Consider the following 24,657-nt stretch of genomic DNA (forward strand, 5'->3'; position numbering starts at 1 on the left):
CTTCCTCCGGGTGCTCCGGTTTCCTCCCACAGTCCAAAGATGTGCAGATTAGGTGGATTGGCCGCGCTAAATTGCTCTTGGTGTCCAAAAGAAAAGGTGAGGTGGGGTTACTGGGTTACGGGGATAGACTGGACGTGTAGGGTGCTCTTTCCAAGAGCCGGTGCAGACTCGATGGGCCGAATGGCCTCCTTCTGCATTGTAAGTTCTATAATCACAACTCCGCTGTATCACTGGAGAAGGAAATTTGAGCAGAAGTTTGGGTGTAAAAGTATGTTGGGTTCTCGTCAAAAAACGGGCGAGGAGATTGGCGGGAACGGTGAGGATTGTGTGCGCCATGGCCGAGGAGTGATGACGTGTCCATTGACGTAGGCATGGTGGGTGGGTGGGGGGTGCTGCTTCTCTCAATCAGGAGGGGGAGGGGCTTCTTTAAAAATAAAACTACCCAAGGAATATTTTCATGAAGACAATGTCAGGGGAAGAAAGTTCTACTACTCCGCTTTTGTTACCATGACAACCACCTGCTGATTGTGGAGTAAGCGTGAGTAATGATCAGAAATAATATGTGGATCAAATGGATAAGATAGGCATGATGTTGGACTTATCTCAATGGAATCCTCACCGTGCCAACAGAAAGATTCATTTATCACTGTATAGACAATTATTGTTCAAAATATTAAAAAATGGATTGGACTAAATGACCAAGGAGATTATTCCAATACTTCACATAAAAATCAATGAAAGCAGTACTTTTAAATTACTTTTAAAAATAATTACTGATGTGCACACCTAATCCCGTCCAGATCATAGAATCCCTACAGTGCAGAAGGAAACCATTCGGCCCATCGACTCTGCACTGACCCTCCGAAAGAGCACCCGACCTAGGGCCAATCCCCCTCCTTATCATTGTAATTCCACCTAACCTTTTGGACACCAAGTGGCAATTTATCACGGCCAATCCACCTAACCTGCCCATCTTTGGACTGTGGGAGGAAACCGGAGCACCCGGAGGAAACCCACGCAGACGCGGGGAGAAAGTGCAAACTCCGCACAGGCAGTGACCCAAGGTCGGAATCAAACCCGGGTTCCTGGTGCTGTGAGGCAGCTGTGCTAACCACCGTTCCGCCCTGGCTGCGTTGCAAGGCTGTGTAATTTTTAGTGTTAGAAATTTGGAGATTACTCTGGGTGACCTATGCACAGTATGGCTTTCTGACATCAAAGTGTCCCTTGTGTTATCTGCAGACTGGGTTCGTTCGGAGCCCTGTTCGGCAGCCTCGCATCTTCTATCCCCTCTCGTCTTGCCCTCTCAACTTCACATCCAACACTCTGCTGCCTCTTTCTTAACCCCATCCCGTTCACCCAAACATTCACTCTGCTGACTGACCTGGATCAGCTCCCTGTCCAACCAACGGGACAAATTTAACATGTTCGTCTTAGCTTTCAAATTCCCTCATTGGCCTCGCTCTCTCTCCCCCCCTCCCCCCCCCTCTCATCGATATTCCCTTCACCCCTCTCTTGGTGCTCGTCCCATCGCCTCCCCAGGTACTAAGCCCTCGCCGAATATCTCCAATCCTCCATCTCTCTCATCTTCAGCTCACCCCCTTTTGAGTGCGATTTTGGTCACCTGTCTGAATGGTGTCATTCTGTTTGAGAACGTCACTCCCGTGGAGGTCCTTGAGATACTTTCCGATGTTGAAGGTTCGCTGGTAATCCCGGCATTGACTGGGTTTTGCTCGTTGCAGTTCAACTCTTAAACACAGGAGATAGGTGTGAAGAAAGATGGAAAAGACTACTACTGGACGGAAGTGAAAGGTTATAGAATCTTACAGCACAGATGGAGGTCATTCAGCCCATCATACGTATGCTAGCTTTTAGAAGAAACTGTCCATTTGCCTTGCGCACCACACCATATTCCCCATAGCCTGAAAATCAGCTCTCTTCAAATATGAAAATTCCTACTCTGTCCGATTCCACCATTCTTTCAGACCGGGCATTCCAGCTCTGAACTCTTGATGAAGTAACTTGTTTTCCCCGCTTGAAAATATAATTTGACCCCCCACCAAACAAATATAAGAAATAGGAGCAGGCCATTCAGCCCATCAAGACGAAGAACAATACAGCACAGGGACAGGTTTTTCGGCCCTCCAAGCCTGCATCACGTGTGCTATCCAGACCAAATGCCGGGATCCTTCTGTACCCCGTCTGTTCATGTGCCTATCCAGATAAGTCTTAAAGGTCGCTAACCACCTCATTTGGCAGTGCATTCCAGGCCACCACCACCCTCAGTGTAACAAAACATCCCCCGCACATCTCCACTGAACCTTTCCCCCTCACCTTGAACCTGTGCCCCCTTGTAATTGTCATTTCTGCCCTGGGAAAAAGCCTCCAACTGTTCACCCTATCTGTACACCTCATAATTTTATAAACTTCTATCAGGTCGCCCCTCAGCCTCAGTCTTTCTAGGGACAATCCCAGTTTATTCAATCTCTCCTCATAGCTAAAACTCCCCATACCAGGCAACATCCTGGTAAACCTTCTCTGTACTCTCTCCAGCAGCACGGTAGCATTGTGGATAGCACAATGGCTTCACAGCTCCAGGGTCCCAGGTTCGATTCCGGCTGGGTCACTGTCTGTGTGGAGTCTGCACATCCTCCCTGTGTGTGTGTGCGTGGGTTTCCTCCGGGTGCTCCGGTTTCCTCCCACAGTCCAAAGATGTGCAGGTTAGGTGGATTGGCCATGCTAAATTGCCCTTAGTGTCCAAAATTGCCCTTAGTGTTGGGTGGGGTTACTGGGTTATGGGGATAGGGTGGAGGTGTTAACCTTGGGTAGGGTGCTCTTTCCAGGAGCCGGTGCAGACTCAATGGGCCGAATGGCCTCCTTCTGTACTGTAAATTCTATGAAAAATCCTTCTGGTCGTGCGGTGACCAGAATTGGACACAGTATTCCAAATGTGGCCTAACCAACGTTCTATATAACTGTGACATACTTTTTGAGCTTTTATACTCGATGCCCCGTCCTATGAAGGTAAGCTTGTCTACCCAGGTTATGCCCAGCATTTATTGCCCATCCCTAATTATCCTTGAGAAGGTGGTGGTGAGCTGCCTTCCTGAAGCATCTCAGCCCTTGTGGATGTCGGCTGATCTTATCTGAGTCCCATCTTCCTCTGCAGTCCAGAGGGATCGGACTGTCCTGAATCACAAAATGTTAGTGCGGCAGGAACAGCAGGAAGGCCAATGGGGTGGGAGCCTTTATTGTCAGGCAGCTGATGTATACAAACGGGGAGAGTTTGCTCCAACTGTACAGGGTATCGGAGAGACCACATCCACAGCCTCCTTGTCAGGAGTGAACTTTAGATTTACCATTCGGGCCCCCCCCCCCCAGAGAAAATAGTATCAACTCTCCTGAACCCTTTTATAACTGTAATCATCTTGAATTGATCCCTACCCACCTTCCGAATTCAAGGGAATACAAACTATTAATGCAACCAGTCCTCATAAGTTAACCCTTTAGCCTCTGGGCGGTCGGGACGATCCTGTGCTGCACCCTATCCAATGGTAGTTACGCTCCTCGCTATACTCTCCTGATAGTTACGCCCCTCGCTATACCCTGATAGCTGTGCCCCTCGCTATACCCTGATAGCTACGCCCCTCGCTATACCCTCCTGATAGTTACGCCCCTCGCTATACCCTGATAGCTATACCCCTCGCTATACCCTGATAGCTATACCCCTCGCTATACCCTGATAGCTATACCCCTCGCTATACCCTGATAGCTGTGCCCCTCGCTATACCCTGATTGCTATACCCCTCGCTATACCCTGATAGCTGTGCCCCTCGCTATACCCTGATAGCTATACCCCTCGCTATACCCTGATAGCTATACCCCTCGCTATACCCTGATAGCTATACCCCTCGCTATACCCTGATAGCTATACCCCTCACTATACCCTGATAGCTATGCCCCTCGCTATACCTGATAGCTATACCCCTCGCTATACCCTGATAGCTATACCCCTCGCTATACCCTGATAGCGATACCCCTCGCTATACCCTGATAGCTATACCCCTCGCTATACCCTGATAGCGATACCCCTCGCTATACCCTGATAGCTATACCCCTCGCTATACCCCTCGCTATACCCTGATAGCGATACCCCTCGCTATACCCTCCTGATAGTTACGCCCCTCGCTATACCCTGATAGCTGTGCCCCTCGCTATACCCTGATAGCGGTGCCCCTCTCTATACCCTCATAGCTATACCCCTCTCTATACCCTCATAGCTATACCCCTCGCTATACCCTGATAGCTATACCCCTCGCTATACCCTGATAGCTATACCCCTCGCTATACCCTGATAGCTATGCCCCTCGCTATACCCTGATAGCTATGCCCCTCACTATACCCTGATAGCGGTGCCCCTCTCTATACCCTGATAGCTATACCCCTCACTATACCCTGATAGCTATACCCTGATAGCTATACCCTGATAGCTATACCCCTCGCTATACCCTGATAGCTATACCCCTCGCTATACCCTGATAGCGATACCCCTCGCTATACCCTGATAGCGATACCCCTCGCTATACCCTGATAGCTATACCCCTCGCTATACCCTGATAGCGATACCCCTCGCTATACCCTGATAGCTGTGCCCCTCGCTATACCCTGATAGCTATGCCCCTCACTATACCCTGATAGCTGTGCCCCTCGCTATACCCTGATAGCTGTGTCCCTCGCTATACCCTGATAGCTGTGCCCCTCGCTATACCCTGATAGCTATACCCCTCGCTATACCCTGATAGCTATACCCCTCGCTATACCCTGATAGCTGTGCCCCTCGCTATACCCTGATAGCTATACCCCTCGCTATACCCTGATAGCGATAGCGCCCGCTATACCCTGATAGCGATACCCCTCGCTATACCCTGATAGCGATACCCCTTCGCTATACCCTGATAGCGATACCCCTCGCTATACCCTGATAGCGATACCCTCGCTATACCCTGATAGCGATACCCCTCGCTATACCCTGATAGCGATACCCCTCGCTATACCCTGATAGCGATACCCCTCGCTATACCCTGATAGCGATACCCCTCGCTACTACCCTGATAGCTATACCCCTCGCTATAACCCCTCGCTATACCCTGATAGCGATACCCCTCGCTATACCCTGATAGCGATACCCCTCGCTATACCCTGATAGCTATACCCCTCGCTATACCCCTGATAGCTATACCCCTCGCAATACCCTGATAGCTACCACCCCTCGCTATACCCTCCTAATAGCAGTTGAACAGTTTTATAGGCACCGGGGTTGGCAGCAATGGGTCAATGATCTCTGAGCTTGAAGCAAGTTAACAAGCCGGCTCTAATCCTGTTTCCTCTCTCCCTCCAGGTGCTCGAATTGAAGAATTCCTTTACGAGAAGCTTGATCGCAAGATCCCCTCCCGGATCACCAATGGCGAGCTGTTGGGCCAGTATATGATTGACGCCGCCAGTGAGTTTGGACCTGGGACCCCTTACGGTGAGATCTCAAAGAGTTAAACCAGTTATAAACCGTGTCAGCCATGGCTGAGTTGCTAACTCTCACACCTCCTGAATCCGACGGTTCTGAGTTCAAGCCCCACACCTCGGCTTCAGCGCCAACATCAGGGCTGGCGCACCAGCGCAGTGCTGAGGGAGTGCTGCACTGCCGGAGGTGCTGAGCTGTCTAACCAGGCCTTCAGCTGGCCCCTCGGGCGCATGTAAACGATCATCCCATGGCATTATTTGGAAGAGCAGAGGAATCACTCGGCAATTATCCCTCAATCAACGTCACAAAATCAGGTTCTTTTGCTTCATCGCTGTTTGTCGGAGTTTACAAGTTGGTGGCCATCTTTCCGGAATGACAGCAATTAGACTTCCAAACAGTGCTTCATTTGGCTGTAGGGCGCGTCGGGGTGTCCCACAGTCAGGAAGGGCACAATATAAATGCACGCCTTTCATTTATATAGCGCCTGTCACAGAATATCCCAAATCACTTTACAGCCAATGCAATCGCGCTTTGAAGTGCCGCTGTCAACGTGTGCAGAGCAAGATCCCGTAAACACCGATCAGACGGTGTATTTTTCAGGCATTTGTTGATGGTTAAATATTGGTCTGGAATTTGTTGGTTTTGGGGGGGGGGGGGGGGGTGAAGGTGGTACGGGACTCTCCTCCTCTTCAGCACTGTTGCATCTTTGACAGAAGATGACTGGTAAGGGTCTAACTTCTCTTCTGAAAGACGGTACCTCCAGCAGTGCAGCATTCCCTCAGCACTGCAGGGAGACTTTGAAAGTGAGACTTGAATCCAGTGGCTCGGAGGCGAGTGTGCCACACACCAAGCTGATCCCACCAGTGGGGACAAGGTTTCAAAATGAATCTTTGCTCCCAACACCGTGAGGGCAGGTTGCACTGACCAGGTCTGTGTATCATTGAGTATAGAAGATTAAAAGACGTGATCTGTTCTAAGGGGCTAAGACCATAAGACATAGGAGCAGAATTAGGTCACTTGGCCCATCGAGTCTGCTCCGCCATTCAATCATGGCTGATATTTTTCTCATCCCCATTCTCCTGCCTTCTCCCCATAACCCCTGATCCCCTTATTAATCAAGAACCTGTCTATCTCTGTCTTAAAGACACTCAGTGAATTGGCCTCCACAGCCTTCTGCGGCAAAGAGTTCCACAGATTCACCACCCTCTGGCTGAAGAAATCCCTCCTCATCTCAGTTTTAAAGGATCGTCCCTTTAGTCTGAGATTGTGTCCTCTGGTTCTAGTTTTTCCTACAAGTGGAAACATCCTCTCCACGTCTACTCCATCCAGGCCTCGCAGTATCCTGTAAGTTTCAATAAGTTCCCCCCTCATCCTTCTAAATTCCAGAGATTGCAGACCCAGAGTCCTCAACCGTTCCTCATACGACAAGTTCTTCATTCCAGGGATCATTCTTGTGAACCTCCTCTGGACCAGCACATCCTTCCTTAGATACGGGGCCCAAAATTGCTCACAATACTCCAAATGGGGTCTGACCGGAGCCTGGAGCAACCTCAGAAGTACATCCCTGCTCTTGTATTCTAGCCCTCTCAACATGAATGCTAACATTGCATTTGCCTTCATAACTGCCGACTGAACCTACACATTAATCTTAAGAGGATCGTGAACAAGGACTCCCAAGTCCCTTTGTGCTTCTGATTTCTTAAGCATCTGCCCATTTAGAAAATAGTCCATGCCTCCATTTCTCCTTCCAAAGTACATAACCTCACATTTTTCCACATTGTATTCCATCTGCCACTTCTTTGCCCACTCTCCTAGCTTGTCCAAGTCCTTCTGAAGCCTGCCTGCTTCTTCAATACTACCTGCCCCTCTACAGATCTTTGTACCATCTGCAAACTTAGCAACAGTGCCTTCAGTTCCTTCTTCCAGATCGTTAATGTGTATTATAAAAAGCTGTGGACCCAGAGGTACACCACTAGTCACCGGCTGCCAAACTGAAAAAGACCCTTTTATCCCCCCCACTCTCTGCCTTCTGCCAGTCAGCCAATCCATGCCAGGATCTTACCCTAAACACCATGGGCTCTTAACTTATTTAAGAGTCTGCTATGCAGCACCTTGTCAAAGGCCTTCTGGAAATCTAAAAAAACCACATTCTTTGTCTAACTATCTTGTTACTTCCTCAAAGATCTCCCAAAACAAGGACGCAAAACCTTAAAATGAGAGCTGTCCCGGGATGATATCGGGAAACATTTGTCACACAACCCCCCCCCCCCCCTCTAAATTAAATGCTGTTGATGCTGGGGGCAGGGGTGGGGTTCAATTAAGCACTGAGATTGGTTAAGGTTATGAAGGTATATGACACCCAGGAGGGCAGGCGGAGTTGCATTCCTGATCAGCCGACTGACGAAAACTAGAGGGGCTGAATGGCCTCCCCCCTGTTGTTATGTTCTTGGTGGGTTATCGCTGTGTTTCGTGCTGACCCAGGTCTCGCTGCAGTGACTCGATCTCAAATACTCAGCAAATGAGGAAAGGTACAACTTGGCTTCAGGAAATAAATAAGTAGTGACTCCATTGTAATGGATACTGAGGACTGGGGGTGGGAGTGAGCGAACCCAGATTATACCGACAGCAGGCATCGGGTCAGACAGCCGATGGGGAAATGGTGTGCAGAGTGGGGGGAGGGGGACAGTTTTGTTCCACGGTATTCCAGTCCGTAATCCCGCTGTGTCTTTGGCAGCGCGGCAGACACATTGTTCAGCTTTGGGACTCGAGCATTTATCAGCATTCCTCACAGACAAGTAATTAGTTTCCAACCCACTTTACAAATTGAGGAATGTCGTTGGGTTCGATATAATCTCTGACTCATTAACCCCCTAACATTGTCCAGGGATGTGATAGTCTGCACCGAGAAACTTTTCACTGCTCCCTCCTGGTGCCTCGACAGACCTGGAAGAGTTTCTTGTGATGGATCCAATCAGTCCTCCCCCTCCTCATTTGATTTGATTTGATTTATTGTCACATGGACCGAAGTACAGTGCAAAGTATTTTTCTGCAGCCGAGGGAGCGTGCACAGTACGTACATAGTAGACAAAAAGAGAATAATCAACAGAGAATATTGACAAATGGTACATCGACAAACCGTGATTGGTTGCAGTGCGGAACAAGGGGCCAAACAAAGCAAATACATGAGCAAGAGCAGCATAGGGCGTCGTGAATAGTGTTCTTACAGGGAACAGATCAGTCGGAGGGGGAGTCGTTGAGAAGTCTTGTAGCTGTGGGGAAGAAGCTGTTCCTGTGTCAGACTTCTGTACCTTCTGCCTGATGGAAGGGTCTGGAAGAAGGCAATGCCTGGGTGGGAGGGATCTCTGATAATGCTGTCTGCCTTCTTGAGGCAGCGGGAGGTGTAGACAGATTCAATGTGGGGGTGGCAAGCTTGTGTGATGAGTTGGGCTGAGTTCACCACACTCCGCAGTTTCTTGCGATGCACCCCAATGTATTTGCCATTGCTGAAATACAGGAAAACCTATTTTTGTTGCTCTCTGGTGTCCATTTCTCATGCAATCTCTGACTGGCAATATCACCAGACTAATTGCCTCTGGGGGGCATTTCTAACTGGCCTGATGTTGTGAATCTTCATGGATGCCCCCTCCTGTATAGTCATTGAGAACCCCAAATTTCCTTCACAGCTGCTTGTACAGCACAGTTAGGATGCCTGCTCTCCTCTCGCCTCAGATTCCCCCTTAGTTAAGACATTAAAAAGAATTACGCACGTCTGAGAGGGCAGATAGAGGCTTTGCTTTAACCTCCCGTCCAAAAGAAGGCATCTCCGACAGTGCAGCACTCCCTCAGTACTGACCCTCTGACAGTGCAGCACTCCCTCAGTCCTGACCCTCTGACAGTGCGGCACTCCCTCAGTACTGACCCTCTGACAGTGCGGCACTCCCTCAGTACTGACCCTCTGACAGTGTGGCACTCCCTCAGTACTGACCCTCTGACAGTGCGGTGCTCCCTCAGTACTGACCCTCTGACAGTGCAGCACTCCCTCAGTACTGACCCTCTGACAGTGCAGCACTCCCTCAGTACTGACCCTCTGACAGTGCGGCACTCCCTCAGTACTGACCCTCTGACAGTGCGGCACTCCCTCAGTACTGACCTTCTGACAGTGCGGCACTCCCTCAGCACTGACCCTCTGACGGTGCAGCACTCCCTCAGTACTGACCTTCTGACAGTGCAACACTCCCTCAGCACTGACCCTCTGACAGTGCGGCACTCCCTCAGCACTGACCCTCTGACAGTGCGGCACTCCCTCAGTACTGACCTTCTGACAGTGCAGCACTCCCTCAGTACTGACCCTCTGACAGTGCGGCACTCCCTCAGTACTGACCCTCTGGCAGTGCGGCACTCCCTCAGTCAGCCTTGATTATGTCCTCAGTGGAATCAGAGGGGGGGGGGGTGGAGAGAGAGAGAGATAAAGACTGATTATATAAGCTGGTGTTTCTATTTTGTGTCTGTTGCCCACAGCAGAACTGCCTCCTCGCAGTGAAATTCTCTGGCAGCTCTGTGGGAGGCTGCAATTTGCTCATGTGTGCAGTACGCCTCTGGGAACCTGCCGCTGTGGGTGTGGGCTTTGATGGGACGGGCTGGGGGGAGGGGGGCAGAGGGCTACTGGATCGAGGGGCCCTCCTGCTCAGTTGCCCGTGTGCGCAATCACAAGTGGCACCCAGGACTGCGGCACGTGTTAAACACCGAGTGTGTAAAAAAAAAAAATCGAAAGGCGACATGTATTGAGAAAATCACAGGGCCACTGGTCACTGGATCAGGGGTCACTGGATCAGGGGTCAGGGGTCACTGCCTGTGAGCCAGGAGTAACTTTCAGTGACCCTTTGCCAAACTTAATCGTAACCCAGGGAACGGTGGATAATTACAGATTCTGTCATTCCGCAGCAGGGTGTTAGAATTCTTTAATTGTCCTACTTAAAAATGAAAATTGATCTGTGGGAATTAAAGAGAATGTTCCAGTGTCAGGAGGTGAAAATCTCCCATTTTCTGAGCGCCTATTCCGAATTATTTTGTTTTTGTTTCCTTCGCCGTGAATTCAACATCCACGGAAAGAATATTGTCTTTTTAGTATTTTGCTCATTCATCCTCCTGTCTCCTATTAAAATCTTTTCGCTACTTCTTTACCCAGAACTCCGCGGCACTTTTATTAATAACTGCCAGAATAATTTAGAAAGGGTAAAGATTGATGGAAAAAGCATGTAGCTGTCAGAGTTTAATGTTTTGTAGATATTTTATTGTAGATATTGAAAATATTAAAGTGCGTTTTTCCATCTCTCTCGAGCTCGCTCTCTTTCTCTCTCTCTCTCTCTCTCTCTCTCTCTCTCTCTCCTGCCCTCCCTCTCCCCCAGCCTTCCTCTCCCTCACCCTCTCTCTCTCTCTCTCTCTCTCTCTCTCTCTCTCTCTCTCTCTCTCTCTCTCTCTCTCTCTCTCTCTCAAACTCGCTCTGTGTCTCCCTCTCCTGCCCTCCCTCTCCTGCATTCCCTCTCTCCCCAGCCTTCCTCACCCTCACCCTCTCTCTCTCTCTCTCTCTCTCTCTCTCCCCCTCCCTCTTTCATGCTCACTCTCTCTTGCACACTCTTTTTCTCTCTCTCTCTCGCAAACTCACTCTCTTCCATGCCCACTCCCACTTCTGCCCTCCGCCTCTACCCTGGCCTCCCTCCCTCTCTTCCCCCTCCTACCCTCCCCTTCCACTCTCACTCACTCACAGCCTCACACACACACACACACACACTTTCTCTCTTTCTCTCTGGCCCTCCCCCTCTCCCTATTCCTCCCCTTCCAACTCTAAATTCCTCTCCCTCTCCAGCCCACTATTTCCCACTCCCCTTCACTCCCTTCTTGCTCTCTTTCTTTCCCGGACCCCTCTCTCTAAACCCCCTCTCTTTCTTCTCTTCTCTGTCTCTCTCACTCTCTGTCTCACTCCCCTACCCGTCTCTCGCTTTCCACTGTGCTAACCTGGTGCCCCTCAATCACCCTTTAACCGTCTCAACACTACAGAAATATTGTCTTAACATATACTGAAAACCTACTCGCTTAGTATAAACATAAATGAGAAACCTGGAGAATATTAGGAACCTAGTCTGAGATTATGTAGAATTTCCAGCAACGAAACAGGCCATTCAGCCCATTCTGTAATCCCTCCTCATGTGCTAACCCTCGGTGTCCAGGTATTGTTCCGGTAAATTTATACTGCACTTCCCTCAGGGCTGGTACACCCTTCCTGGGATATGGAGCACATACCAGCTCAGAGTAACTCCAGGCACGGCCTAACCTGGGATGTTTAAAGCTCCACCATAAATTCTACTCCTTTGTAGGTTAGTCTTCTGGGTATAAAGTCCAACACCTGCGTACCTGCCCCCTCCAGGTATCTTTGAACAGCCATTGGTTCAGACTTTTCACCATTTAGAAGGAATTCTGTTCTATCCTTTTTATCCACAAATATGGCAGCCCTCGTTGTTACCTCTGTTAAAACCCATTTGGCATTATTTTCTTATTAATTTGTGGGTTGTAGGCATCGCTGGCTTGGCCAGCATTTATTGCCCATCCCTAGTTGCCCTTGAGAAGGTGGTGGTGAACCGCCGCCTTGAACCGCTGCAGTCCCTGAGGAGTAGGTACACCCACTGTGCTGTCAGGGAGGGATTTGACCCAGCGACAGGGAAGGAACGGCCGATATATTTCCAAATCGGGATGGTACGGGGCTCAAGAGGCGAACTTTCAGGTGATGGTGTTCCCATTGGTCTGCGACCTTCGTCCTTCCAGATGGTAGAGGTTGCGGGTTTGCAAGGTGCTGTCGAAGGAGCCTTGGTGAGTTCTTGCAGTGGTACACATGACTGCCACTGTGAGTCGGTGGTGGAGGGCGTAGAGGTTTGTGGGAGGGGTGCCAATCAAGTGAGGCATGTTTGCCCTGGATGGTGTTAAGCTTCTTGAGTGTTGTTGGAGTTTTGCCCATCAATAACTCAGTTTCCGTCCAAACTGCTTCCAATCCCACCCAGCTTTGTGTCATTGGCAAATATGGATGAGTAACTTTCAGCATCTTGGATCGTCCTCACATCACCAATGATGGTTGTGTTTTTAGTTGCCGAGGTGCTAAGCTCCAGAATTCCTCCTCTAAACCTCTGCATATCTTTTCTCCTTTAAGTTGCTCCTTTCAGACCATGGGCGGGATTCTCCGCTCCTGGGACTAAGTGCCCTCGACGGCGCGAACAGGGCCCGGGCACGACATATTCTGCCCCCCACAGGGGGCCAGCGCGGCGCTGGAGCGGTTCACGCCATCCAGCCTCCTTACGCGGTGCCAAATGGGCGCCGCGCCAACCCGCACATGCACAGTTGGGGCAGTTCATTCCTACGCATGCGCAGTTGGGCCGCGCCATCCTGCGCATGCGCGGGGAACTTCTTACGCGCGCCGGCCCCTCACCAACATGGCGCTGGGGCCCGGGGTAGGCCCGGGGGGGGATGGCCCGCCGATAGGTGAGCCCCGATCGTGGGCCAGACCCCATCGGAGGTCGCCCCCCCCCCCCCCCCCCCCCCCCCCCCCCCCCCCCCAAAAAACAGGCCGCCCAGCATTCCCGCACAGTTCCCGCCGGCAGCGACCAGGGGTGAACGGCGCCGGCGGGACTGTCATTTTTTTTGCCGGCCGCTTGGCCCATACGGGCCAGAGAATCGCCGCTCGCCATTTGCGGCGATTCTCAGAGCAGCCTGGCGCGATTCTCACGCCGCTGGTTTCGGGGGGGGGGGGAGAATTGCGTGCGGGTGTCGGGGCGGCGTGGCGAGACACGCGCGGCACCCCGGCGATTCTCCCACCCAGCGTGGGGGGTGGGGGGGGGGAATACCGCCCAAGGTCCTGTGACAAAGCTTTTGACCGTTGGCCCTAACACCTCCTTATGTGGGTTAGTGCTGGGGTTTTGTTTCTGTGAGGGCTCCCGTGAAATATCTTTGGGACATTTCTCAAAATAAAAGTGCTTGATTAATGAAGTGTTGTTACAGTGGAATTGCTGAGGTAACTAATGAGTTAATTGCTGAGGGAATGAGTGTGAGGTAAAGAGTGAGTTAATGGCTGAGGTAATCAGTATGAGGTAATGAGTGAGTTAATTGCTGTAATCAGTGTGTGGTAACGAGTGAATTCATTGCTGAGATGATGAGTGTGAGGTAATGAATGGGTTAATTGGGCAGCACGGTGGCACAGTGGTTAGCATTGCTGCCTACGGCGCTGAGGACCCGGGTTCGGATCCCGGCCCTGGGCCACTGTCCGTGTGGAGTTTGCACATTCTCCCCGTGTTTGCGTGGGTTTCACCCCCACAACCCAAAGATGTGCAGGGTAGGTGGATTGGCCACGCTAAATTTCCCCTTAATTGGAAAAAATGAATTGGGTACTCTAAATTTTAAAAAAAAAAATGAATGGGTTAATTGCTGAGGTAATCAGTGTGAGGTGGGGCAGCACGGTGGTGCAGTGGGTTAGCCCTCCTGCCTCACGGCGCCGAGGTCCCAGGTTCGATCCCGGCTCTGGGTCACTGTCCGTGAGGAGTTTGCACATTCTCCCCGTGTCTGCGTGGGTTTCGCCCCCACAACCCAAAGATGTGCAGGGTGGGTGGATTGGCCATGCTAAATTGCCCCTTAATTGGAAAAAATGAATTGGGCACTCTAATTTTTTTTTAAATCAGTGTGTGGTAAGGAATGAGTTAATTGCTGAGGTATTGAGTGAGGTAACGTGACAGTTAATTGCTGAGGCAATGAATGTCCATCAATTTGATCAAAGCTGACAATTCTTTTGTTGATGCAGATTTATGTTGCCAAGTATTTGATGCTGCCAATAATGGCTGTAAACTCTGCGCCATTTGCTTGAGAGAGAACTGAGGGAGGTGTGCATTTATATAGAACCTCTCACAGCATCAAGACATCCTAAAGTCCTTCACAGCCAATCCTGGACAATATTCTGTTGAATTCGCTGGTGAAATTTTAAAAAATTTAATGTTCTCTTCTGCATTTGTCCCATCTCTACGATGTTTTGAAGAAGAAAGGAATATTGAAGGTTAACTTGCGACCTGTGCCATTTTAGTTTATTCGTTGCCCTGGGTCTCTGCTGAATTATTGATGTCTGGGTGATGATGAGGGCACTTTGTTCCTCAGCGGAGGCCCGGAAACAATTCAGCCGTGTTGACTGGTCCTGATGACCGTCCATTAACCCATCCGAAGAGAGCAGCCTATCACTTAGTAAGGCACTTGAATGCTGCTGAACAGAGAGACCCTGGACGGAAACACCCCCCCCCCCCCCCCCCCCCCCCCCCACCACCCCCACACCGGGTGTGAGAATCGCCGGGGCACCGCGCGAGTCCCGCCACGCCGCCCCCGGCACCCGCACGCGATTCTCCCACCCCTCTCCCCCAAATCAGCGACGCTCAGAAAATCGCTGCTCGCCGTTTGCAAAAGGCGAGCGGCGATTCTCCGGCCCGGGTGCCAAGGCCCAGCGCACGTAAATGACGCAACGCCACTCCTAGCCCCCCGGGGGCGGGAGAATAGGGGGCTGGGAGCGGGCTCCGACGCCGGAGTGAAACACTTAGACTCCCGTTGGGAGAATTGCGCCCCCTACTGCTGAATCTTTTTGTCTATCAGGACAAATGCAAGAATGCCAAATTTCACAAACAATCACAACAATATATCCTGCAGGAGGAAATTGGTTGTCAAGTTAACTCTGATTGGCGGAAGCGTTGCCATGGAGAATATTAGAGTGCATTCCGTACAATGGGAGAACTAAGCTTAACTACAACAATCCAATCACAAATCCTACTGGCATTTCTTTGTCCAATGGGGATACTAACGGGATCCTAGAGACTCCCGGCACCGATTCCACCTTCTGAATAGTTGGCTAACCACATAAATAGTGTGGCTACAAGAGCAGGTCAGAGGCTAGGCTGCGAGTAACTCACCCCCCGATTCCCCAAAGCCTGTCCATCATCTGCAAGGCACAAGTCAGGAGAGTGATGGAATACTATCATCCACTTGCCTGGATGAGTTGCAGCTCCAACAACTTTAAAGACACTCAGTGATTTGGCCTCCACAGCCTTCTGTGGTAAAGAGTTCCACTTTGAGAGGAATGGAAGTTATGTTGCTTCTTAACTATTACTTTTTTGAATGAAAAACATTGCATCAAATTTTCCAAGCTGACGGTGAGTTTATTTTTTGTTGCTGGCCATGTGTACAGGGTACAGCGATACAGTCTGATCTGAATTTGTAATCATGGGGAAGAGAAGCAGATATTTTAACATTTTTGTTTCGGTCTGAGAGCTGTGGCAACTCAACACAGAGAGGGTCATGAGGCTGTCTATGACCCGATTGCATCTGATTGACTAGCAACAGACAGTTGACCTCTGGTAATTTAGTTTGGATGAAAGATTATGTGCTCTGTGTTCGATATTCCTGACAAGATTCTGCTGTCTGACAGACTGAAAGGTCTAATTGAATTTCTCTTTTTAAATCTGGAATTATTTATCTAGTCGCTTAACCCTTCTAAATTGGGAAAGCAGTGATGTGTCTTTTGCGCAGTTACTTGTCAAGCTTCCAGAATTAATCTTCCTCTATGAAGGATTATGATTGAGTATATGAAGAGTTGTTTGCATGGGCAGGTAGATCAGACACGCATTTAAAAACCCAGAGCGCAGGTTAGGATTTTATTTAACGGAGCGAGTTGTTGGGGTCTGGAATGCGCTCCCTGGAAGGGTGGCAACAGATTCAGTAATAACACTCAGAAAAGAATTGGATAAATATTTGAAAAGGAAGATATTGCTGAACTATGGGGAAGTGCAGAGGAATGGGATTAATTGAATAGTCCTTTCAAAGAGCTAGCACGGGCATGATGGGCTGGATGCTGTGCTGTATGCTTCTATGATTTTTTAAATAATAAATTTAGAGTACCCAATTAATTTTTTTCCAATTAAGGAGCAATTTAGCGTGGCCAATCCACCTAGCCTGCACATCTTTGGGTTGTGGGGGTGAAACCCACACAAACACGGGGAGAATGTGCAAACTCCACACGGACAGTGACCCAGAGCCGGGATCGAACCTAGGACCTAGGCGCCATGAGGCTGCAGGGCTAACCCACTGTGCCACCGTGCTGCCCCATGCTTCTATGATGATTGAGGAATAGCACGGCCTTGTAAGGAGTGGGTCGTGTTTGACAAGCAGGCCGCGAGGAGCAGTAGGTGCCTCTGGCTCTGCAGCTCCGGGTTCAGCTCCACTCAAGGACTTGGTGATTACGGAAGGTATGTCCACAACTTGGCCAAAACAGGTTGAGTATCGGCCTGTAAATCCTTCCAATCTGCCGGATGGCAGGCGGTAAGCGTGGGAGAGTTTCCTACTGCTCAAGGCAACGGCAAACCACCGGCCTACTTTGCCAAGCGTAATCATGGGCCAATCCACTGGAGGCCCATGGTCTCCAACACCCCCTTAGGGTCTAGTACCTGGAGGAAATGGATCATGTTTAACTGACTTGGTTCAATTCTTTTGCAAAAATCATATTATGCAGGTAAAGGGAACATTGGACCTGTTTCTCCCAAGAATTGCAGAAGACACGAGAGAGGCTTTCAACAAAGGTTGGGAGTGGAAATATGACTGCACCTCTTGCAAATGATTTTTAATGTAGGAAGTCTTCCCGTAACAGCCTCCCCGAACAGGCGCCGGAATGTGGCGACTAGGGACTTTTCACAGTAACTTCATTTGAAGCCTACTCGTGACAATAAGCGATTTTCATTTCATTTCATTCTTACAGCACCAGGTTAAATTCCAACAGGTTTGTTTCAAATCACTAGCTTTCGGAGCACTGCTCCTTCCTCAGGTGAATGACGAGGTATGGGAGGAAGGAGCAGTGCTCCGGAAGCTAGTGATTTGAAACAAACCTGTAGGACTAACCTGGTGTTGTCATACTTCTTACTGTGCTCACCCCAGTCCAACGTCGGCATCTCCACATCATGGATTTTTAATGTGGGCACGACAAATGTACTTAAAATTTGCTGTCACGAATGTTGTCAACACCATGGACCGAGGGAAAGGGAGACCAGATATGAACAGGGTTAGTGAGTCCAGGATTGTTGCCGGGAGCAACTGCAGAGAAATGTGAAGCATTGTATATGTTGTAGAGAGGGATGGGAGAGTGAACAGAAGTCTTTCTCAAACAGAGAAATGTGGTGATATGCCTATGGACTATATCATAGTTGGAAGGTGTGAGACCTCCAGCCAGCAGGTGGCAGTACAGACACAAACGGTCATGATTCTCGAAAGAGAGACCTAGGGTCGCCGATTCGTAGCTTATTGAAAAGAGAGATTTGCATTTGTGTAGCGCCTTTCACAAACGGCACATACCTCAAAGTGCCTTTTGCCAATTAAGTGCTTTAGAAATGTAGTCACTGTTGTAATTTAGGAAACGCAGCGACCAATTTTTGCACAGCAAGCTCCCACGAGCAGCAGTCAATGAGCCCGGTGAACGACCTTAAATTGGAACAGCCCGAGCCTAGCACATGTCGCGGTCGAATTTACCCTACTCAGGGCCTCTACCCACAGCCCATCCTCCATTTCCCCGCCTAGCTCCTCCTCCCATTTAAGTTTCAGTTCCTCTGTCTGGGACCCTTCCTCCCTCATGAGCACCTTATATATACCCGAGACTGCCCTCCCCTTCTTCCCTCCTAGAGACTATTCTGTCGAGGATCCCCATTGGCGGGAGGCGCGGGAAAGATGGGACCTGTCTACGAACAAAGTCCCGCAACTGTAGGTATCTAAAATAATTTCCCCTTACCAACCCAAATTTCTCCTCCAAGCTCCTCAAACTCGCGAAGCTCCCTTCCAGGAACATATCACCCACCCTTCCCGCCCCTGCTCGCTGCCATACTCGGAACCCCCCATCCATACTGCCGGGGGCAAACCGATGGTTGTCGCAGATTGGTGCCCAGACAGACGCCCCCATCTCCCCCACATGCCTCTTCCACTGGCCCCATATCCGCAGGGTCGCCACCACTACCGGGCTGGTGGTGTACTTGGCCGGCGGCAGCGGTAGAGGAGCCGTGACCAGGGCCTCCAAGCTGGAGCCCCTGCACGAAGCCGCCTCCACCCGCTCCCAAATAGACCCACCATCCACTTCCTTATCATAGCGATGTTCTTCCGGTGACTCCGAAGTGTACAGCTTACGATAGAAGTCCCGGAATACCCTATTCAATTCTGCCGGGTCCTCCACTTTGCGCCCCCCCTCGTCCCTCACTCTACCTATTTCCCTGGCCGCCTCCCTCCTCCTGAGTTGCTGCGCTAACAGTCTGCTAGCCTTTTCCCCATGCTCGTACACCACTCCCCTCGCCTTCCTAAGCTGTTCCACGGCCCTGCTCGTGGATAGTGCCCCCAGTTCCGCCTGTAGTCTCTGCCTCTCCCTGAGTAAAACCTCCCCCGGGGACTTCGCGTGCTCTTCATCTATCCGACCCATTTCCCTGACCAATCTATCCATCTCTGCCCAGTCTGCCTTGGCTCTGTGGGCCCCAATTGAAATCAGCTCCCCCCCCGCACTACTGCCTTTAGCGCCTCCCACAAGGTCGCCGCTGAGACCTCCCCCGTGTCATTCACATGCAGGTAATTTTTTATGCATTTCCGAAGCCTCTCTCAGATCCCCTCCTCCGACAGCAGTCCCACATCTAGCCTCCATTGCGGGCGTTGATAGCTCGCTCCCCCGAACTGCAGGTCCACCCAATGCGGGGCATGGTCTGAAATGGTAATTGCTGAGTATTCCGTGTTCTTTACCTACCCCATACAGTCCCTGCTTAGTACAAAGAAATCTATCCTGGAATATACTTTATGGACGTGCGAGTAAAACGAGTAGCCCCTTCCTGTTGGCTGTCTATCTCTCCAGGGGTCCACTGCCCCCATTTGCTCCATAAACCCTTTCAGCTCCCTTGCCATTGCTGAGAGTCTACCCGTTCTGGGACACGACCGATCCAAAGTCGGCTCAAGGACCATGTTAAAGTCCCCTCCCATTATTAGCCTGCGAGAATCCAGGTCCGGGATCTTCCCCAGCACTCTTTTAATGAAGTCCACGTCATCCCAGTTCGGGGCATATATATTCACCAGCACCACTCTTCTCCCCTCCAGTCTGCCCCGTACCATCAGGTATCTGCCCCCCCTGTCTGCGGATATGCCCTCTGCCTCAAATTGCACGCGCTTGTTGATCATGATTGCCACCCCTCTGGACTTCGAGTCCAAGTCCGAGTGGAAGACCTGGCTAATCCAGCCCTTCCTTATCCTGGTCTGGTCCGACACTTTCAGATGTGTCTCCTGTAACATAATTACGTCCGCGTTCCAAGTGATCAGCCTGGTCGGGGGGCACATCCCCCCCACCCCCACCCCCCCACCCGGCCGGTCAGCCATAGCCTTTCTCGGGCCGGCCCCTGGCCCGTGCGTCGCGCCATTCCTGGCCCGCCCTTTGGCTGCCTCCACCCTCGACCTCCTTTCTAGTGCCTATTTCAAGTCCCTGTCCCGTCAGCAGAACAACCCTCCCCCCCCCCCTCCCCTAACCCCATCCCCCGATACCCCCACCCCTGCCATCTACTGGCTGTAACTTCCCCCCCCATCTGACTCCCTTGACTAGCCAATCTGCTAGCCCGGTGACTCAACACTCCGGCGCCTTCCTGTCTCATTCCCATTGTTTCCCCGTCCTCCTCCCCACCCACTGGGGCAAGCCGGCTCCAGTGTCTTCCGCGAGCTGCACAAAAAAAAACCCACAGAAAAAAGAGAAAAAGCACATAAATATATACCCAACCTCCCCACAAAAAAACAAAAACAAAAAAAAAAGGGGGGGGTTAACCCCCCAAACCAATGTCCATGAACAAAGGAAAGAGTCTCAAATGTTCCGCTTGGCCCAGCAAACCGTTGAGCAGCAGTCCAGGCACATTCGGCGTTCCTTCCCACAGAAATCCTCGGGCCCTAACTCGCGTCCTTCGGGCCTCCTTTCGGGACCAGCCCCAGGTCCCTCACAAAATCCATCGCTTCTTCGGGCTCGGAGAAGTAGTGGTGTTGACCCTGGTGCGTGACCCATAGCCGAGCTGGGAACAGCAGACCAAACTTCACGTGCTTCTTGAACAGCACCTCCTTGACATTCTTAAAGGCTGCTCGCCGCCGAGCCACCTCCTGGCTTAGGTCCTGATAAATGCGGAGAACACTGTTGTTCCACGTGCTGCTCCTGGCGCTCTTTGCCCACCGCAGCACCCGCTCCTTGTCCACGAACCTGTGGAACCTAATCACCATCGGGCGGGGGGGGGGGGGGGAGGGGGTCCGCCCGGCCTCCCCTGCCTTGCCTGCACTCTGTGTGCCCCCTCCAGCTCCGGCGGTCGCGGAAAGGCTTCGGCCGCCATCAGCTGCTTCAGCAGGTCTGCTACAAACGCTGCAGCATCAGCTATCAGCTCCCTCAGCCCCCTCCGGGAGGCCGACCATCCTCAGATTGTTCCTGCGGACTCTATTCTCCAGCTCCTCCACTCTGTCCAGCAGTCTTCTCTGCCGCTCTTTCAGGCCGTCAACTTCTAGAGCTGCAACCGTTTGCGCATCCGCCTGCTCCTCCACCGCCTCTCCCAGCTCCTTAACTTTAACATCCTGGGCGTCCAGCCTCTGGTTCAGCTGATCCACCGCTTTCTGGATTGGGTCCAAGCTGTCCCGCTTCAGCGCTTCAAAACTGGACTTCATTACCTGGAGCATGTTATCCAGCGCCAGCTGGATTGCTGGGTCCGTGTGTCCGCCATCTTAGGTCCTAGGTAATTTTCTTCAGGTCCTTGTCTCTGTCCCTTTTTCACCTTCTTCTTCTGCCTTCTGGAATCCCGCTGTTCCATGTGCCGCAGCCCGCTCCTCAGCACCTTCGCTGCCGCCTTCCTTCGCCCAGCTCCTTAAATCTTACCTTCTGGGCATCTGAAGTGGGTCCAAGCTGACCCTCTTCAGCAACTCCAAACTTTTTTTCCTTGTCCTGGAGGAAGGAAGGTCCATGGGTCCGCCATCTTACCCTTCAGGTCAGCTTCCTCCTTGCCTCCGTCTCTCTCTCTCTCTTTCTTCCTCTACCTGCTGGCCTCCCACGCTTCCATCTGCTGCAGCCCGCTCTCCTCTTCTTTCCCGGCAGCCTTTTTGCCGCCCCCGTGGTCCCGCTATCGCGGGGAATCAGCTGCTAAGCCCTGCCGGAGTGAGAGCCTGCCGAATGTGCGGCTCACTCGGACATTGCCGCCACCGGAAGTCCCGTCTAACTGCTTTTTAAAAGACAAAATCGTATCGACCTCTACTACTGCCTCTGGCAGCCCGTTCCACACACTCATCACTCTCTGTGGAAAAATTGCCCCTCTGGATCCTTTTGTATCTCTCCCCTCTCATCATAAATCTATGTCCTCTAGTTTTAGACTCTCCTACCTTTGGGAAAAGGTGTTGACTGTCTACCTTAGGTTATAGGTTATTAACCCAGGTTAATAGGGCTGTTAAGAAGGCATATGGTGTGCTAGCCTTTATCAGTAGGGGGATTGAGTTTCGGAGCCACGAGGTCATGCTGCAGCTGTACATAACTCTGGTGCGGCCGCACCTGGAGTACTGCGTGCAGTTCTGGTCACCACATTATAGGAAGGATGTGGAAGCTTTGGAAAGAGTTCAGAGGAGATTTACTAGGATGTTGCCTGGTATGGAGGGAAGGTCTTACGAGGAAAGGCTCAGGGACTTGAGGTTGTTTTCGTTAGAGAGGAGAAGGCTGAGAGGTGACTTAATAGAGACATATAAGATAGTCAGAGGGTTAGATAGGGTGGACAGTGAGAGTCTTTTTCCTCGGATGGTGATGACCAACACGAGGGGACATAGCTTTAAATTGAGGGGTGATAGATATAGGACAGATGTCAGAGGCAGTTTCTTTACTCAGAGAGTAGTAGGGGTGTGGAACGCCCTGCCTGCAACAGTAGTAGACTCGCCAACTTTAAGGGCATTAAGTGGTCACTGGATAGGCATATGGATGAAAATGGAATAGTGTAGGTCAGATAGGCTTCAGATGGTTTCACAGGTCGGCGCAACATCGAGGGCCGAAGGGCCCGTACTGCGCTGTAGTGTTCTATGTTCTATTATCGATGCTCCTCGTTATTTTATAGATCTCTATAAGCCTCCTACGCTCCAGGGAAAAAGGACCCAGTCTAACCAGGCTCTCCTTATAACTCAAACCATTAAGTCCTGGTAGCATCCTAATAAATCTTTTCTGCACTCTTTCTAGTTTAATAATATCCTTTCTATACACTGTATTCCAAGCATGGCCTTACTAATGTCTTGTACAACTTCCCCAACTCCTGTATGGATTATAAACCAGCCCACCTCACCAGACCCCCCACAATCTCCGATTCACTGCTCGGACAAAGCTGTAAATTCTTTCATACTGAAGATTAGTTGAGTGTATCTGCACACATCCACAGTGCACGGCGTTTGTGTTCACATGTTCATGCACGTGTCCTGTGTATACGTGCGTGTATCTGCTTACGTTCACTGCTCACTTTAAGTTGAGTCTGCCATGCAATGAAGGCTTTTTGAAGTCTTATCAACTTTTAGAAAGTAAAGTAAGTGCCTGGATTAGAGGGGTGGGCACTGGCAGCCCATGGCATGGCTGGCGCAGCCAGGACCGCCGGCGATTCCTTGAATTAAAGTTTGATCTCCCGAATTGCAAAGACTCCACCACACAGAAGCACTGACCCTCCAGAGCAGCATCTGTAAGATTTAGTCGAGAACATGCTCCCTCATGCTTCCAACAGGGGGTTGGTTTATTCCTGAAATGAAATGAAAATGAAAATCACTTATTGTCACGAGTACGCTTCAGTGAAGTTACTGTGAAAAGCCCGAGAGTTTATTTCTCATTTTGACACGGGCAGCGGAAGGTGAATGGGACGTGAGATGTGTGTCTGTGTGTATGTATAAATGATAGAACAATACAGTACTGAAGGAGGCCATTTGGCCCATCGTGGGCCTGTCCTCCCTATCTGCTCTTTACCTGCAGCCTTGCTAATTCCTCCTTTTCAAGTATTTAACCAACTCCTTTTGAAAATTACGACTGACCCTTTCACTCAGCACCTTCTTTAAAGCATTACAATTTGCCGCATAAAATACAATCTCCACATCTCCTCCGATCCTTAGGCTCATTTCTTAAATTCACGTCCCCTCCCGTCTAATCTTCTTGCGTTTTTCCCCATTCAAAGCCCTCCTGGATTTATGTTATTGATGGATGGAGCAGCATTGTGTGGATTGGTGACATTTAGGAGGATTAATAGCTACCGTTTTATTTTACGGCTAACAGGAAGGAAATCCCTGAGGCGCAGTTATAGAACAAACCTCCGCACTTACAGCCACAACAAGGCGTCTGCCAAATTTTGCAGAAATTAACTTGAAGCATTTTGTTCAGCCCAGTTCAGTTAATCTTCATTTTCCTGATTGCTCTTTGGTAGAGGGAAGGGAAGCTGTACCTTGCTTCGCATTCCTCACACAACATGAAAATTAAATTGCTTCTGGAAGGTTTGAACACTCTGTAGCTGTGTAGATTTCTCTGGCTTTCTAATAGCACAGACCTGACCAAGCAAAATGGCTGTTTTAGACCCATTCTCTCCCTCTTGTCCAACCCTCCCTTTGCACTGCCTCGTGCTCCATAGATGCCCTACAGTGCTGAGGGAGGCCATTCGGCCCATCGAGTCTGCTCTAACCCTCTGAAAGAGCACCCTGTCCAGGCCAGGGTCCCCAGCGCTGCGAGGCAGCAGTGCTAACCACTGTGCCGCCCCTCTGTCAGGGAGACACTAGCTGCTGGGGGGGGGGTTACGGGTATAGGGTGGATACGTGGGTTTGAGTGGGGTGATCATTGCTCGGCACAACAACGCGGGCCGAAGGGCCTGTTCTGTGCTGTACTGTTCTATGTCTTCTCTTGCGTTCACGGATAGAGGGCAGCACGGTGGCGCAGTGGTTAGCACTGCTGCCTCACTGCGCCGAGGTCCCAGGTTCGATCCCGGCTCTGGGTCACTGTTCGTGTGGAGTTTGCATGTTTTCCCCGCGTTTGCGTGGGTTTCACCCCCACAACCAAAAGATGTGCAGGC

General features: G+C 50.7%; 1 protein-coding gene across 1 annotated transcript in view; it reads left to right on the forward strand.

Moving 5' to 3' along the window:
• LOC119955529 (endophilin-B2-like) overlaps positions 1-24,657 on the forward strand; it is a 68,325-nt gene that overhangs the window by 5,955 nt on the left and 37,713 nt on the right. The window contains exon 3 of the mRNA XM_038781802.1: positions 5,396-5,524. Coding sequence (XP_038637730.1) covers positions 5,396-5,524 — 129 coding nt within the window. The remainder of the gene's footprint in view (positions 1-5,395; positions 5,525-24,657) is intronic.

This window comes from Scyliorhinus canicula, chromosome 21, assembly GCF_902713615.1.
Source record: "Scyliorhinus canicula chromosome 21, sScyCan1.1, whole genome shotgun sequence".
In the NCBI taxonomy this organism is placed as follows: Eukaryota; Metazoa; Chordata; class Chondrichthyes; order Carcharhiniformes; family Scyliorhinidae; genus Scyliorhinus; species Scyliorhinus canicula.